The 18,897-nt window shown below is 36.0% G+C and overlaps 1 protein-coding gene and 1 long non-coding RNA gene across 2 annotated transcripts; one reads left to right on the forward strand and one right to left on the reverse strand.

Moving 5' to 3' along the window:
• Nucleotides 1–1,109: 1,109 nt before the first annotated feature.
• On the reverse strand, nt 1,110–5,280 carry LOC135154692 (uncharacterized). Its single transcript, XR_010294054.1, has 3 exons — nt 5,036–5,280; nt 2,056–2,158; nt 1,110–1,499 (listed from the first exon to the last, which is right to left on the reverse strand). It is a non-coding gene; the product is annotated as an uncharacterized LOC135154692 (long non-coding RNA).
• A 253-nt stretch (nt 5,281–5,533) lies between these two features.
• LOC129266061 (inactive tyrosine-protein kinase 7-like) lies at nt 5,534–18,492 on the forward strand. The gene is made up of 2 exons (XM_054903939.2): nt 5,534–5,760; nt 11,953–18,492. Exons 1-2 carry the CDS (start codon nt 5,730–5,732, stop codon nt 12,324–12,326), a joined length of 405 nt encoding a protein of 134 aa, XP_054759914.2. The 5' UTR covers nt 5,534–5,729; the 3' UTR covers nt 12,327–18,492.
• Nucleotides 18,493–18,897: the final 405 nt, after the last annotated feature.

An 18,897-nucleotide genomic window follows, 5' to 3' on the forward strand; every position in this document is an offset into this window, starting at 1 on the left:
CTGCCAGCCTGAAAGGGCGAGCGAAGCTCTAGTAGACCTATGGGGTGTTGCAAGAAACTTGCGATTGAACGCAAATCGAACGCAACTCCCAAAATTGAGCGTAAGTCCTCCGATTAAACGCAAATCTGCAATTGAACGCAAGTTACGTTCAATCCTGTTGCAAGAAGAAGTTGCGTTTGATCAATTGAACGTAGATCAAGCGCAAGCTTTGCAATTGATTGCAAATCGAACGTAACTTATGTAAGATTTTGGAGGATGCGCAAAATTTGCGTTCGATTTACGTTCAATTGATTGTCCATAGGCTTGTGTACTAAAAATTCTGCAAAATTTTTTTTTTTTGTATTTTGTTTTGAAAACTTGTGTAAATTATGCCATTTTCAATTTTCCATGGGTTTTTTTCAAGAAAAACTTGAAATAATGTTATTTTCAATCTTTATAGGCCTCTTCAGCAATTATGCCATTATTTTCACACAATTTCAGTACATTCTCTCCTAATATCATTTTAAAGTGTGTCAATAACCAAAAATATTCTGCTCTTGTTATCAGAGGTCATGGAATATTCAAATTGTGATTTCTGAAATAATTTGTATGAAGAAATGTTGAAGAAATAATAACTCTCCATAGGCACAAAAGCCACTCTTTATTAAAAACACTTCATGCACTGGCAAATGCTTATCAATATTTCTGAGCGTTTGCAGTAAATACACCTCAGAATATGTTTTGCAAGAGCACTAAATTGCTTAAATGCTTTCATTCATACATATCATAATGAATAACATGCCCAATTAAGTTATTTTAGTTTGATTTTCAAATAAAACATACATTTCAGGAGATTGCTACACTTCAAAATCTGAAGCTCTCTTGTTTCTCTCTCTTTAATCATGAGATTGCATCGTAGATATATATCACACTTGCATACAGGGATGAGGTCGAGGCTGATTCTTCCGAGTCATGAGGCAGCTTGAGAGAACTTCCCATAGATTCTGTACAGTGACTCGGACCAAGGCCAGCAAAATGTTGCCTCGAGGTCAGCATTGACTACATCCCTGCTTGGACTTGAAAAGATCCATTGATCTGTGCACAAAAAAGAACACTGCTCAAGACATTCATTATTGATGGACCTTTTATTTTCATTTTTCAATGTTTCTTGCTCTCGAGGAATTACTTCTGAGATTCAGTTATATGAAATAAAAATTTCATATCATCTTCATCAAGTGTTTCACCACAGAATGTCTTGTTTGAAATTGATGTGTCTCATGCAGAAGACCACAGTCCTTAAGGTTGGCATGAAGAATCCATAGAAGTCCAGTCAGGAAAGCCACAATCGTCTCTGCTTGAAGGAACAAATCTGGTTTCCAGAAGCAGTCTAATTTGAGATAAATTTGGAGAGCTCCATGGAGTGAAGTTTTTAAACAAGCAACGCCCTCATTCTGAAGTCCACTCTTATAATGATGTTACTACAGACAGGAGCATCTCTGAATTCAGTTCTGATAATCAACCTGTTCATAAACAAATAATAATATGGGAAATAATGCAAGCCCATAACTATACATAGCTTGGGTTAGTTCAAATTTTGTCCTTTCAGTGCAAGAACGCCCTTAGCAAAACATTTTTGTGCACCCATCGGTGCAGAAATGCCCCTATGTCTGCTGGTAAGGACCTTGTTTGCATTCAAATGATGATATGATAGAGGGATAGTGGCTTACTCCTGAGACCATAGTAATTGGCAATTTGCCATGATGTAATCTAAAAAAGTGTGAACTGATTGTTTTTCCCCAAATAAAAGAATCATGGAAATTAAAATATGCAATAAATTAAATCAATGAAAGCAAAATACACACTTTCATACAGTACATCTTGGATGAGCACAACCACCCCCTCCCCTCCCCCCATCAATGGGATGTCTTCATTGCTGAGAAGTCCAGTCAAGATAGAGATTTGTGTTAGCCTTTTTCATTTTGCATTATCCTTGGGTCAATGTGTACATATTTCACCCCCATCCGCATTACGATCATGGTGAATTATTAATAATAATACAGTTTACATGTAACCTACCATTCAAGAGTTGATAAAATGAATCAATCAGCTGGTTGCAAGAACACACATTGTAGCAGACACAGTTATGGTGGTTCTGAGGTTCCAGACTTCTTTGTCATAACTGTAGTAAGCAATTAAAAGCAAAAAGCAAAGAGATAAAACATACTCATGAAATTAATATACAAGCTCAGTTGCCAGTGTGTTAATCATTATAGTAGTCCAAGGGTGTTTTGATTAAAGTCACTTCTGGCCTGGGGAGGGGCACTATGGTTCCTCAGCCATGGGCGGCGCAATTAAAAAATTATGAAATCATACCTTTTGCTTTAATTTACTAAAAAAGCTCGTAATAGAATGCCAAACTTTGGTGTACATATTCCTTTCTAGAGCAATCCTAACAACTTTACTTTAAAAAATCTGGTATCAAAATAAATTCCTTTCAATTCATGGTTTTTTTTTAAATATTTTTTCTTAACTTCTTAAATTTTTTTTTATTGTTATTTTCAAGACAAAGTTCATCAGTGACATTAAATTACTATTGTCAATAAAAATTTTTTACCCAGTTATGAATATTGACTTTTTACATGTAATCATGTTTTTGTCTGACATGTACTTAAACAAACATAATGTTGCAAAATTTCCTGACCCTGTACCTGGGAATGGCAAATTAAGTATCAAAAGTTGTGTGAGACTTGAAAGTAAAACGTCAGTCAGCGGTGCGGGAATAAAATTTTGAGTGGCAGATTTATTCTGAAAAATGTCAAGGGGGACCATATGCCATATGCCCCCCCCCCCCCGAGTATTGTGCTTGATGTAAAAGGATGTAAAAAAAAAATCATGATTATGCATTCAATATTAATAATGATGCACCATCTGAGACACCCTTTAACTGAAAGCACCTGGAAAAGCATCGTAATCATCCATTTAACAATTTAAAGTGAAAAAAAAATCTGTCATCTATATAGCACCTCATGTGCTTGCATAAAAATCAAGAGTCAGCTACATAGTAGCCCAGGGGGGGGGGGGGGTACTCACGAGATAAGGCATATGGGGATATGCCGCAGGAATGGGTCGCCTTTTTTGAAGAAATCCCTAAACATGGCGTATGGTTTTATGCTGGAAAATCCCTAAGCATGGCCCAATTATTAGATAATGTCCTTAAATATGGGTCCATATTCTACTCCAATGTCTTAGGTGCAAATACAAAATGACCTTACATTTCGGGCGATAACCTTTTTTTTTTTTTTTGCTTGTCAAGTTTTCCAGGCGAAAATGTGCCCCCCCCCCTTTTGGAAATCCTGGATCCGCCCCTGTAATGAATCCCTAATAATGGGTACCTTTTTAGCCAAAATGACCTGTAAATATGGGTACGGGTTTCAAACTTACAGCCGCACACCTTTGTCCAAACCAAATCTAAGTACCTCCCCCTGGCATAGTAGATCTACATATTGAATCTAAAAAATAAATGTATTTACATGTATATCTTTTTATATTTATATGAGATGGATATTAAAAATGTGACTCATACGGCACATCATTACAAATCAACGACACAAATACTGTCCTTGCAAAGAACCTCTTGTGCAATCTGCAATTTAAAAAGAGCCCTGGGCAGGCAACATCCTATTCAATGTCAAAACTTCCCCAAGAATGTGGCAGATGTGGACAATAGATTCTGAAAAGTAGCCCAATACATGTAGACCCCCTATACCTTTGTTTCTTTTTCTTGTCTGGCGAGATATACGGAGTCTGGAGAACCCCCCCCCCCCCCCCAAATAAAAAAATAATAATAATAAAAAAAAAAAATTTATCCTCCAAAGACAAAAGTCGAAACAGCAAAATTTTCACTTTATCCCAGGCCAGGCCAAGGAAAGTCATAAAAAGGGAGGTTAACGGTAGACTACCTCGAGCGAAGTTCGTGCAGGCTCCACTCCACTTCACTACCGCTACACTACGCTCCACCTACCCAAACTTCGAGACCGTGAACTCTATCTGATATTCCGAGTGACAAAGGTGGGATTTTATGGGGGAAAATATAAAATTCATGCAACATCACAACCTTTAAAAACAATTGAATTTAATATTCTTACTTTACACCAAGTTTCACTTCTTTTCCATGCTTCTATAGTATCAGTCTAAAAATGGGTGATTTAGAGCCAACATGAAGTTCCTCACACGTATAAATAATTCGCTGCCGATTTCAAAACATTGCATGCACGCGCGATACGGCAGCGAATTATTTATTTGTGTGAGGAACTTCATGTTGGCTCTAAATCACCAATTTTGAGACTGATAGAAGCATGGAAAAGTGAAACTTGGTGTAAGTAAGAATATTAGTTAGGCCTAATTGTTTTTAAAGATCGTGATGTTGCATGAATTTTATATTTTCCCCCCATAAAATCCCACCTTTGACTTGTCACTCGGAATATTATCAGATAGAGTTCAGTCTCGAATTTCGGGTAGGTGGAGCGTAGTGTAGCGGTAGTGAAGTGGAGTAGGGCCTGCACGAACTTCGCTCGAGGTAACGTTAGACAGACTCTTAAAAAAGAGAGACAAATGGAGAGGAATCTTCTTTTGTGGATGAAGTCTTTAATTTCTATTTACTGGATGGCTATTCGCCGTTGAAACCGATATAACTTAAAACATCATTTCAAATAGGAACAAAAATAATCTTTATAGGTCATTTTCGATGTTTCATACATAATTAGAGCCTACACATTTACTTGCTTCTGGGTGATTTTTAACAGCACTGCACCGGCAATGACCTGCCGTGTTGTTGATACAACCGTGCATTACCGACACAAAAAGTCAAGTGTGGGACTGGGATTGAAATTGTACTGTAGAAAATTTGTTGAAGGTGAAATTTCGACCGGCGATAAAGATTTATTTTCACTTTTTTCAAAATAATTTTTTCCCTGGCAGAGGTCTAAAATATATAAATTCTCTAAAAACATACATAATGGAGAAAGAATTGTCTGAAAAATGAATATTTTCTACTTACTCTCTTCCACAAACAGGATTGTTGCAAGCCATTATTTTGCTTTTTCGGCTAGTCTTGTGCTGCAGACCCTGTTTACAGCTGCAAATCGTCTGCAGATCAGCTGCAACTTGCGTTCAATCGCAAGCCTTTTTCTTGCAACGCAAATTGGCGATTGATTGCTAGTTGCAGTCGATCGGAATCGGCTGCAAAGTTGCAGTCGATTTGCAATCAATTGCAACGTAACTTTCTTGCAACACCCCACTAGTCTGCTATGCAGACTCCTTGAATCAGCTGTGATACACACACTGCAGATGTGGGTCTACAATTGTAGACTAAGGAGCACTGATCTCTCCTCTACAGTGGTAAGGAGCCGCCGATTAGTTCCGCCGGTACCAATAGACTACCCGGCTAATTCGGCTATCACACCCGCATCGATGAAAGCACACAACGACTCACAACTACACTACCAGTGGACGCGCACATAGCTAGTTTGGCCTGGTTTGGATGCGAAGACACCTGCACATAGCAGGTGCATGACAAGCGCCGCGCGGTACGGTGAACATGATGAAGAGGACAGACTGAGAACCATTTTCAAACCAGTCGCATGTTCACTCTGTCACGCTTTAAATGAGATGTGGATTTTCCCGGAATATTTTTTATTAGTTTGTTAAAATAATTTGATGTTCTGCCAAAGACATCTCGAATAGATCCAACAATGAAGACGTTTCTATTTCAATGCCTACTCGGTGAGTATCCTTGTCTGTTGTCATTTTATGCGCAATACTGCCGAACGCCAGCGAAGTGCTACTCCAGTCCAGGCCGGCGGAGAAGGCTTGCCTCGGTGGTGGAGAGTGTCGATGGGTACGATTCCGTGCTCGTCCATCACTCTCCATGTCGATTTTTTTTCACTTCATCACGGTGATTTTATCTGATCGGATTTTAAGTATTTGTTAAAATGACATCGCAATGAATAAGTTGGATTTACATGCAACAAATTATGTCAAAATATGCCCACGGGTCATGCAGGTCACTTTTTATGTGATGATTCAGTGGATCATCTAGTTTCGTTCAGACTTATGCTTGGATTACATTAAGTACTACTAGTAGTAATGTCATAATGTTTTACATGTAGGTAGGGGTGCTGGGCCGGGGGGGGGGGGGGGGGGTGTATGACGGACAGCGTAGGATTACAACACTTCTGAGATTTTACTAGTATCGGTATTTGATGTATATTAAGTTATCTGTCAGTTTATGATTGTACAACTACAAGCCACTGGGAGAATCAAATAAAAGAATATGGGTCTACTTTAAAACAAACAACAAAAACAAAAACTATCAGTCTGGACTGTACCAGTATGCTGTAATTACATTTTTATTTTGTCCTTTGGAACATGTACATTATCAATCTTTTGAAATCCAATGGTACATGTTTGTAGAATAAGATTTCATCTCTTATACCCAGTTGTTGTGTGTCCGGACAGGTTGTGTGTCCGGACGATCAGTTTTAGAAAGTCATTTGGAAAAATTTACAAGCAAAGTTTCATAAAATGTTTAGTACGAAATGTTAGGCAATATTATAGTCTATAGAGAACAAAACAGAAGATGATTACAACTATTGAATTCGTATTTTTAGTGTAATCCAAAGACAAAAAAGAAGGCTTCAAAAATATTAAGTGTCCGGACACCCCACCCCCCATCCTACATAATTTTTGGGTTTTGTGTTATCTTTCTCCTACATGTATTTGTCAAAGGGAAGAATTTTCCCCCGTTTATTTATGATTGTAGATATAAAGCCTCTCCTCACCCATATACTAATACTAACCTCGCAATACGTGTGAGTGATATAGCCCCTATAACTTTAGTTCTCTGCGTGTATTCCAGTTTGATAAGGCTTATAAAATGTGTACATGTCCCAAAACTGTTCTTAGTGTGGATGTTTCCCAAACAGATTCAATGTATTTTACAATTTTCAATGAACATTTATTTTGGTCCTAATACAAATTTTTCAAGTGAATAAAAATAAAGTAATGTTCGAAAATGAAAGTGATCATGATGTTTGTTTATTTTCGGTATAAACCATTTTTGGCTTGGAGTTGGCTATTAGTTTTGTGATAAAATCTTTGAAGCTTTCTGTGTAATCAATAAATTTGTGTCATGAGTGTTAAAAGTGCCCTTTGGCCCCTTTAAATTTTAATGAAATATACAAATGTCTCAAGAATGGTGATGCTCATTGCAAATTTTCTCAAATATGAAAATAAATCGGAATCTTGTTATTATACTCAATAATATTTTGGTCACTCTAAAGCAGGAGTGCACCTGAGGGTGGGGAATCTTGTTTACATGTATTTCTTTGTAATCAGAATTGGCTTTGAACTTTGACTTTTTTTGTTTCTTCCTTTTCTTTTGCTTGTTAGAAAATTGAAAAAAGGAAATGGCTTACACAAATGGACTTTGACCTTTGACCTATTTTTTGTTGCTTGCTTGTAATAATTTTTGTTTGCTCTTCCTGACAAGGTTTGCCAAACCTGTTCATGACATGTACTCAACTGCACTAGACTGCAGTATGAAGAATCATAAAAATGGCAAATTTTGATTCTTGTAGTATATTCAAATCCATGACGCAAGCTGTGACTGCAAAGTATTCCTGGGGCCCGTTTCTCAACACCGTCATAAGTCTAACTTCTTGACTAAATCAGAGATAATGAGCTACTTGTCCGCTAACCGTTTCATGATGCCCTCTTTGCCAAGATCGGGTACAACAACCTCACTAAATATCCGTTTATGACACCTAACCTGTCATAACTTCTTTCTTAATGACGTAGTGGCATCACGTGGGTAGACTATGACAAGCAAAAGTGCCTAGATATTTGAAAACAATAATCTTACGTAATCAATCATAGAGGTTGAAATTACATCACAAAACAAGTGGGATAATGCATTCAATGATAATTCTAATAAAAAGAAACTATAAAAACTATTGGTAAAACGCCACAAAACCATTCAGTTTGAAATAGTAAAATGATTTAATCGATAAAGATTCTACCACGTCAGGCCATCCATAACTGGACTCGTATTTGTCGTTTTCAGACCCCTATTAACATTTGGTTAAATTTTATCTCTAATTTATGCATAGAATTTGACAAATCGTATGTTTCAGTTTCAAAGATTTATTTTTGTTTTTGTTAAACTATATTTTGATGATGTTTGGAATCGTAGAAGGGCGTATAATTATCATCATTTCACAAAGAAAACCGTTATGGTTTACTTTCGTAAACTATTAAAATTTGATGTACCGGGGGTACCCATCTCAACGTCCACATGTGATTTTCTAGTCATGTAATGATTTATTCATAATTTAATTTTCACAGCAATTGAATGCTCCAATCTTCATGGTCTAAGTATTATGATGCATAGTTTACATGTGCTATTATTTTGAAAAGATGTATTTCCCAATTCATCACAATATTTGCAATTTTGTCATAATTTTTCATTTTGAAAAATATGCTATTTTGTGACTAAGGCTACGTCTCGTCTGCTCTTTTTACTGATAGTATCGATATCAAGGTATTCTAGTTAGGAAGCCTTTCGAGAAACAGGTTTAGTAAGATTGGAACTATCTCCGTGGTTGGTGGATAAAGATGTGACTAACTTGTCCAGGTGTTGAGAAACGGGCCCCTGATGTTTTTCCCCTTTTCTTTCTTTCTAGCCCATTATTGAATTAACTCTGATCCTGAAATGTTTTTCTCATGTTCAAAACTGTATCTATCAGCATTGAAGGGAGGAAAAGAATCCAAGAGGTGTGGTATGTCATTACCAGCTTGGTCATAACTGAAGAGGAAAACCAATTTAAAAATAACAGTCCTACAATAAAATATTATAATTATTATTTTATAGGCCTATAGATGATTAGAATGTATACATCCATGACAAAGTGATAGTTGAAATGTTTTGGTTATTACGAACAAACTATATTATAAAAAAAGAGTGTAGTGGTTTCAACATACACCATGTATCTTTCGTGGGCTGTGTTATCTACAGTATGTTGTATCATTCTATGTTGGTCTGAACAACAAGAGCTCTTATTTATAGAGTCCTGTCCCAGTGCACCATAGGCCTTAATACTCAGCAGATCTTAAAGGAATTACTACCGGTACTTGATGTCATGATGAGTGTGTAGTAGACTTGCAAGAGAAAAGATATTCAATTCATTGTGATTGTTTTGTAGTTTTAATGGATAGTCCTTGAGTGTTTCACAGTTTTGTTTTTGTTTCAGTAGGTTTTCATTTTTTAAAGACTGTTTGACTTGCTTTGATCAAACATTCCTTCTGAAATGCCAATATTCCTGCACCAGACTTCCAAGCTGCATTGATTAGCAACACAAATACTCACTTATGTCATCAATAACATCTAGCCCAGTCCATTCTTCCGCCATGTCTATTTAGGACTCACAGTCCGACAAAGAGCACAACAGATGAATGGTCAAGCAGAACAGCCTTAGAACGACAGACTAACAATGTTCACCCCAGCTCTGCTGAAAATATGTTTAAAAAAGAGGTCATGCTTATTTCTTCCTTTTCTTCCATCCTAGTCTTCCACTGTTGCTGTCTCTGTTGAAGTTAGCATTTTTATGTCATACAAAGGATAATGTTTCCCCTGAATTGGCCTTTCCATGGCACATATTACCTCTGGTGTGTTGTGAATGGTGGACCGTGGAATGGTTCAGTTTTTAGTATTGTGGGGGTGTAGTATGTCCTATTGTTCACCTGATTGAGGCTCTGTGGTTTGCCTCTTTTGTGACCCTTTGTACCTACCATTCACAGACTACTGCTCTGTCTGTAGGCTTTGGATTGTACAAATGAGATTTTACTCTTACTATTTTGTTATGAATTGATAGATTGTGTGCTACAATAGGAAAGAGAGTGAGAGAGAAAGAGGGAGGGAAGGAGGGAGAGTGAGAGATCAAGAGACCTGAGAAGGGGATGCGTAAGGGGGGGGGGGGCAAAGAATATATTTAAAAGACAGTAAACATATTTGAGGCCTCAACCTTCTGTCATATCCACAAATATAAATTTATTCTTCATTTAATGATTAATAAAATAGAAAAGAACCAGGATGTGCATATTGTTGTATTGTGAAAAGAAACAAACTTTGAAGTGTCACAATTTTGATGAAATATTCTGTAATATATATTTTTTCTCTCCATTTATTCTAATCAACTTATTGTTTTTTGGGGGTGGACATATCTTAAAAATACCAAAATGAAGCCAACAAAGGTAGCATTTCAGCATATGTATGCTGTACTTTAAAAAGTGTCACCTGACTGGCAAAAGGGCAGTAAGTTGCTTGTGCATGGCATGTTTATTAATTCTTGTGCGGATGGTATTAGGTCGTTAACACAAGTGCATAACATGAGAGTTACATGTAACACATTTTTGTCTGAACAACAGGAATGTAAAAATCCTAATGCCTTTCTGCAAGCCAGGGGACTGAAATGTTCAAATACAAGACTGCAGTCTTTATTGCTAGATAGCATTTATAGCCCTCCACCTTGATCATAAAGATCAAATGCTAATGGTCAGAGGACAAAGACAAAGACACAATCTGTCAAGATATAAACTGTTTGGACTGGTCGCATTACTCATTCTTATTGACTTATAAGAAGCTGAGTGCTTCTTTGTATACATCTTACCATGCACATGTAGATAACGATAAAAGCCTGGGTCAGTCTAGGCAGATACAGTAGACAGTATACTGTAGATGGTCTGTTGGATTATGTTTCATGCATAGTGACTGAGTTTCAAGTGTATCCAGGATTATTTTAGAGATTCACTTCAATGTCTACAAACCAGTAGACTCATCCCAGAACCCAAAATGGGCACATGCCTTCTTCTTCTCTCTCACGATTATGAAATACTTCATGTATCTTTGATTTCATTGATAGAGTATGTGTACATGTAATTAAAGAGGTACTCTAGGCTGGAAATCAGATTTAAATCAATACATGTGATGTAGAGTAACAATCAGACAAACAAAACAATGGAAATTTCATCTAATTGAACAAATAATTATTAGAAAGTTATAGCAACTCAGAGTCTTGCACTATGTTGGTGAAATAGACCTATGAATATTGTCCACATGAATATGCAATGGGCAAGCAGATGACCCCATATCCCCACTAATTCTTTTGTATTTTTTGAAATTATGTCTATTCAATCATTCTCCTCCAAGAATGTGAAAATAAGATTGTCTACTGATGTACTGTGTGAAAAGATAATCATTGCTGAAATTTACTTTGTTACATTTGTACAAATATATATATAAAAATATCAAATAAATGGATAGGACCCCCCCCCCAAAAAAAGAAGTGGGGACATGAAATTATTGCCCATTTATTGCATATCCATAAGGGCATGCATATAACTGTTTTCACAAATAAAACCAAGGTTTAAAATTCAATAAATTCATTATTTTCATTTTTAAAAATCAGATTTTGATGAAATTGTCAATGTTTTGCTCATTGAATTTCACATTGTTTATAAATTCAGATATTATGCCTGGAGTACACCATGCAGAATGTTGCATAATTTATGTTGGTATAGAAATTCACACTCATTTTTATAGTTACATTTCATTTCATTAATTTCCAATACATATTAAAATAAAAGAATAATATATACATGTACTGTACTGAATACAAAGAATTTGGGGGAGCCAGCAGATGATTTGACCTTTCAAATGCTTGGTTCCAAGTAACATGATAAATCATACAAAGCAGTATTGCATTTATACAAGAATGAGAGATTATATGTAAAAAAAACTTGTTTGAATTGAAATTTATGTGGAATACATGCACATGTATGTATGTATGTTCCATAATATCTGTAAGTGTACCAAACAAGTATGATTTGCATTTCTCTTGCTTTTCTTCCTCATAATAGTTGTATGTGTGCTAAGGAGTGGTGAATCCCTGGAATTCACTGATCAGCCACAGAGCATGACCATCCCAGAAGGCACAAGTATCATCTTATCCTGTGATGTAGACCAGACACAGAATGTGGCCTTCTCTTGGACCCGCAATGATGTCCCTGTAGAAGATTCATCAAGGATCTTCATGGACACCAGTAACAATCTCAAGATTGGTGATGTATCCAGGGAAGATGCTGGCAGCTACAAATGTGTAGTGCAATCAAGCTCGTTATCTGAACCAATCACAAGTCAGCCAGCTGTCATCAATGTCACTTGTAAGTATATTCTTCAAAATCCATATTATTTCATTGAAATAATCTACTTTCTTCTCCATGATCATCTTTGACAATTTTCAGGTACATTTCTGTAACACTCTTGCTGTTATATTGATTACCAGAAGTTTGTTATCTAGATGTTATTGCCTCCATGCAACCATGGACCCTAGTAGCACTCTACTATACCCAATTTAGGTTCCATAATGTGATAAACTTCAAAAGGCACGGTTCGTTTGTTGCTATTGTGTTTAGAAGGGCATACTGCTTATATTCATAATTAGTAGGCCTATTTCCTCCCAAAATGAAAAGATAAAATAGAAAAATACTACAAAAGGTTGATTTATTGTTACTATTCTTTCCAATTAAATTTCACTCGCTAATTGTCTCAATAAGAAGGTTTGGAAAACAAAAGATTGTTGTCTTCTCAGGTGGCGGAGGTAAATGGATTATACTTGTAATTGCCTGTTTCAGAATTTCCTGTATGGAAAATTAACTCTTGATGGATTTAGTTGGAATACTTTGGAGTAGAGAATTAGTCCCAGGATTCGGGGAACACTGTCGTATGACAAAGTTCAGTGAACTGAATTTTCTGGGTCCTTTTGTCCAGCTTATTAAAAAATAATAATAAAAAATAAAATGTTTATTAGCGGACACGAGATGATGATCACTTCAAGTAGAAATGAGAGCTGTTTAAATAATTAAGTTTTAAATTTTGCTTGATATTGTTGATGGCATTTCTCTAAATATTCTGAGTTAAATTCGGAAGGTAGTGAAATATTGAATGAAGATACATTGGCTTGATAAGTTTTCTGACTATTCCTAGTCAAATATACATTTTTTTGCAAAGGAGTATTTATTTTGAATAAGCTTTGCCAAGACAGATTATATGGACCATGTTTAAAACTTTCATCAGAAAGACAATAATTTGTTTTCTTCAAACATGATACAGTATTGTATGTGATTACAGTCTTGTTGGATATTTTCTTAGTCTTGTATGTATTTACCAGTTCAATTTTATTCACCCTCCGACCCTTGATTTGAGCCTAAGTCAAGTTCATGTCTGACTCACTGGTATGCTTGGCAAGGAACCATCGTTTATTTATCCAGTACTCCACAAAGAAACCAAGTCAGGTAGTAAAAATTGATGTGACAATGCCCAGTGCTGTGAGGTCATGTTTGTCAAAATTTATTTGGGGGGGGGGGGGGTCCAATAATTCATTTGTTTTGTAGGATGTACAGCACACATACTAAAATGTTCTCATTGTTTTGATAATTTATCAAAGAGTATCATGTTATATCTTACCCATCAAGTGGCATTTACAATAATTAGTTGAAAAATACCTGACTCTTGCTGGGAACTATGAGGTGATGTTTCTCTTAAAATGTGATCAATGTGTTTTTTACACCATTTTTTTCCACAGCACCAGACTCTATTAATGGTACATATGTAACCATATTGTTTTGTTTTCATCCATTTACTTCTGCCTTTTATTGCTTACCTGTAGCTCAGGATTGCTAAAGTTTCTAACAGTGTTTTGCGGGACAAGCTATCTTTTGGCTAGCCTACTTTTGCACACCCAAAGAAAAAGATATAGATTGGTCTTCAGATTGTCTTAATATCCATCACTTTAATAGTACTGGACTAAGCACAAATGAGAGTGTAAAAAGCCAGCTTGGAAAAAGTAACAGAGAAATGCTCATGAGAGAAATTCAAATTGAGATGCAGAAAATTATTCTGATATTCAGAAAATATACAAACACATGAATATGAATGTATATATGTAGCAAAAAAAAGAGAGAAAATATGATTGATTGTGTTGGTTCTTTTATTGCAAAGCACAGAGAAGGAAGTCAATAGTGAAAAAAGGTGAGACAAGGAGTAGAAGAAAAGGTAGCTTCTTCCTTCAGCTTTGTACAATATCAAGTTGATAACTGATCCAGAGGCAGTGCCTCAAGTTCACAAACATCCATATATTGCAGAGGATGAAACACAAAGATCCCTCTAATTAAAATCAATACGAGCGGACTTCTCTGAATAATTCAGTGTTACTTGAATCCAAGTCTGCATCCCTGTAGCAATCGCAGATTAATTTCGGAACTTTACTTTATGTTGTGAGAAACAAGATAAGAGAATGATGTCTACTTTTCATAGGAATGACGTCCAAAGAGGCTTATTTTACTACCTAAAATACAATTCACTGCCTCTAGATTAAGAAAATAGCTGGGAGGGAGACAGGGCTATGCTTTCTTTAGTTATTGATTATCTTACTTGGTGTGAGGAATCTGAGGATGTTTGAGGGTGGGGTGAGGAAAGGAAGATGTGACATACTATCTTTTCATGTGTACCAAATTTAATTCATATCTTGCTTTAATTGACATGATTATCTTCAGGCATATGTTTACTCAATGACTGCTAACTTCTTTATTAATGTTTCCATCTCGTTCCCTCCCTGTCGTGATACATGGATGTTCCCTCTCATATTGTATGGGTCGAACTTTTTTAGAAGGTGCTTTTATTTTCACTTGTTTCACATCAGAGAATTCCTTCTGTATTTACACTCCTGCTCATGACAATACTAGAATCTTGAAGAAAAAAAATACAAATAAGGGAAATGAGTGAAAAAATAATTTGTGGAAAACAGTATTTTGAAATTTTGAATCTGGGCATTCAAGTTTAGCCATCATTGCAAATGAAAGCAAATCCAAAATCTCAAACTCTTAAATTTCATCAAGACATGTACATGTAGGTATAATGAGATGTGAGTATTTCAAGATAAGCTTCTCCCCTTCTCAATTATGTTAAAAAAATTCATGTACATGTAATTCATTAATATAGACTACAAAACATCTATTATGTCTCCTAACAACATTTGAATGATTCATGATTTTTATTATTTTAATTTAGAATTTGCTCTTGATCACAATATTGTTAGGGTAATTTGGATATGAATATATTTAGGTCATTATAGAGTATAAAATAGAAGCAGTCAGGAGCATACTGCCTCAATTATCGTGCAATTGAAAACATGAATAGAGCAGGAAAGCTTGTAATGAAGCATGATGATGAAGATGTTCTGTCATCTTATGAGTGTTAATGACATGTAGAGCAGAGCAGCAGGGAAGGTTATAGCCAAGATGAACTGGGTCTTCAAGGAAAATCAAGTAGAGCGAAATGAGACATGAAACTTCAAACTGTGCTGCAGCAGGTGAACTTCTCACTAAATTTCATCCCAGGCATTTGAATCTTGGCAAGAGTAACAGCATGAGTACACAGCATGCACTAAATACGGATGAAAACATTGTACAAATGTTGAACTCTCTATGTGTGCACCATCCTTCTTCTTGTCATCTTCATTTTGTTTTGTTTAATTTCTCAGTTTCAAATTTGGGAAATTTGAATTAGTATTTATATGTATTTGTAGCACTGACCTTTGACAAGTTAAACTGGAATTGAAATGTTTGGATTTTTATAGTGACATTTCTGGAAAAATGAGTCTACTACGCTACTTGTACAGTCATTGTGTGTGTTATCCGTCCTTGCGTCTTACTTTATATATGAAGCACAAGGTTCTTTTTAAATTGACTTGAATTCTCTCATGTTAGGGCTACTATCTCAAGTAGATATGAAGCGTAGTATCAATATGAACTATGTACATTTAGTTACATGGATGTGAGATAATGAAATAATACATGTACATCAGTCTAATAGGGCATTAGTAAAAATTACCGACCCAAAGAACCTTTCCAGAACAGTTCTACCATGCTTCAGGCATATTAGAGGGTACTTGGACTGTTATGTGTGCATTATTATTTGTTAAAATGACAGTAGCGTGGATTCTTTTTTTAAAATACTTTCTTCTCAAAACTTTAACAGGTCATAATCATAATAGAGACCTTTCGTTTTCTTTGACGAGCCACGTGGACGTACGAGATTAAGGAATTTTGGGAGCGCTGCGCATGCGCGAAGTAATCTGTGACGAGCCTTCTCGTTCACTGCCCAAATCTGTGACTCGTATTTGAGGGTTTTGACGTTCGGTGTCATAGTGCTCGAACGAGTGCTAGTTCGTACATGATGACGTCATCCAAGCTTAGCAAAAATGAATTAAGCCGCATCAACATTCGAGTTTCGTTGATTCAGCAGGGCTGGTAAACTGCAAATTACTGCTTGTTACCAGCTTTTCCATTACATTTAGTGTGTCCTGTTTACAGACACTACATATCCAATAGGTAATTGATGTTCTATTTCCAAACAACTGTGTTTTTTTTCGGCTTTTTCGCAAGAGTGCAAATGTTGCACCCACAGTCGCCCCACGTAGCGTGATGCTTCGCCTGATTCTCCGGCCGAGCATCGGCCCACGGCCCGCTCGCTATCAAGCTGGTATATGCTGTGGCCTGGTACGGGTACGTCGACTTATAATCGAAACTGTTTTCATCAATGTACGAACGTGATACTGAACTAGCGGTGTCACCACTTCCGGTGAACTAGGACTACGATGCAGTCGCAGACAATCGAAAGCTTGGTAATACTTTACTTATGACTGACCTCACTTTAGCAAATAAATGCCTGCTCACATGTGCACTCTCAACTAACTACTTCAGTATCTTATTATAAATGACAGCTTCACATCTTTTCATTTTGTCATGGAAGATATTTTTGATTTAAGGATTTATCTTGAAGAATTTCAGCTGGGTATGAAAATCTCATCGTATCTCTCCTTCCTTTAGTACTTGCCTTTCAGATGGGTTGTAAAGATGAATCTTGTTTGTCCATTTTATGTAGCTCACTGCAGCTGCCTTATCTCACAAATCAGAGAACCAAGTTCATGGTTGACAGACTTACACCCCCATTCAGACTTATTTTTGTTGATATGAAAATTAGAAAAGGCGCCCGAAAAAGGAAGAAAAATAAGAAACAACAAAAAAGTATAAAAAAATGCAAACCAAAGCAACCTTTAATTACCACAGAATGGAGATACATCATATTCTGATGTTTCAACGAAAAGATTATGAATGGAAATTACATTTTTTTATCATTCTGACTGGTTTTGCAATGCTAGTATTTATGCAACTATTTTTTTAGTTGAAATAACAGATTTATCTCTGGAGAGTTTGTGTACATTTGTATGATATTTTCACTTATTTTAGGCTTTTGTAAAACAATCTTTGTTTATTTGAGCCTCTCTATTTCATTTCTCTCCACACTGAAAAGGCCAACCGGTTACATTACCAGTCCACCCCCCCCCCCTTTAAAGAGAAAAACACTGGAAAGAACAAATGGGTACTCCATGGTGTGAATTTGATAGAAGAAATTTGCCTTTTGTTGAAATGCCTGAATATAGACTATATGTGAAAAGGGATTGCTGGGATGTGAAAATGAGAGATAAAGACATGTGATAAATAATGAGAACTGGCCAAACAAGATGTCAGACTCTGTTACTAGATGATAGATGACCTATTGACATGGTTGTTTATAATCCAAGGTCTAAGATATTCTTTGTATCTGCTGGGTGGATCCTCTTCAGGGCAAATTTTTCTGTCCTAAAGTGTTCTGTACATCTTGTAGACCTATTTACAGGGCATATGTGTCCCAAAACAGTCCAAAATTGATAGAATTTTAGAATCCTACACTATACAATGGATGTTTAAAGGTGATTTATATCTCCATCTTAAATTTTCGAGCATTTTACTGTTCATAGCATTTAACTTTGTAGCGTACAATGTATGCTATGCTTGAAGTTAGAACTTATTCCCTAATAGGCAGTTGAGCTGATAAGTAGTTGTTAAACCAAACAGTTTTGGTTTGATCTCTGAGGAGAATGCTTTGAAGTTAGATCCAATCCAATGATGATTGTGAAGAGATAAAAGCTTTGACAAGCAAACATGAGATGAGCTGCCATGCATACCTTTCTTACACCAGTTGGGTAGGAGGCTTTTCATTTCAATTATCATTCCGGTCTGTTGATTCTTACTGGAAGGAACCAATGTATTAGATAGGTGGCTGTGTTATCAGAAAGCTAGTCGTTCCCCTCACAGACTCGTCAATTTCATGTCCAGCCTACAAAAGATGCATCAAATTATCATTGATTCAAAGCTACATGCTCATGTTTAGAATTCTTTAGAAATAATCTTAAAGTACTTGTAACTCTGTTATGTCAACTGTGGACAAAGCAGAAAAACAACCAAATAAAATCATGGACTAGAACAAAAATTTTGGAAAATTTTGTGTCAGTTATGTTGAGAAAGAAAAATAAGCATTAAAAAAAAAAGCCTCTTTCTAAAACTTATCCCATCCTTTTTGAGATTTTGCTTACCCTGGTATTTGGTTATTTTCAATTTGAATATTGCCGTACATGTAGTAGACTGTTACTAGTCATGTGTACACGTCAAGCGAAATCTTAAAGGTAAAAGAAAGTACTTGCAGCAAATAATTATTTCATGAGAAAGTCTTTTAAATCAAGGTTAATTGTCACCATATCATATATCTAGATCTGGGACATCGATGTAAATTTACTTGTAAAATCATGAGATCTTGGCTCAAAACCGATAATTCTGATGATCACTAAAAACAGAAAAGCATGTGGGACAGTGCATTAATATTGCTTCGAAAAATACCAGACATTTGATGGAATTCTGTGCTTATTT

Source organism: Lytechinus pictus, chromosome 7 (assembly GCF_037042905.1).
Source record: "Lytechinus pictus isolate F3 Inbred chromosome 7, Lp3.0, whole genome shotgun sequence".
NCBI lineage: Eukaryota > Metazoa > Echinodermata > Echinoidea > Temnopleuroida > Toxopneustidae > Lytechinus > Lytechinus pictus.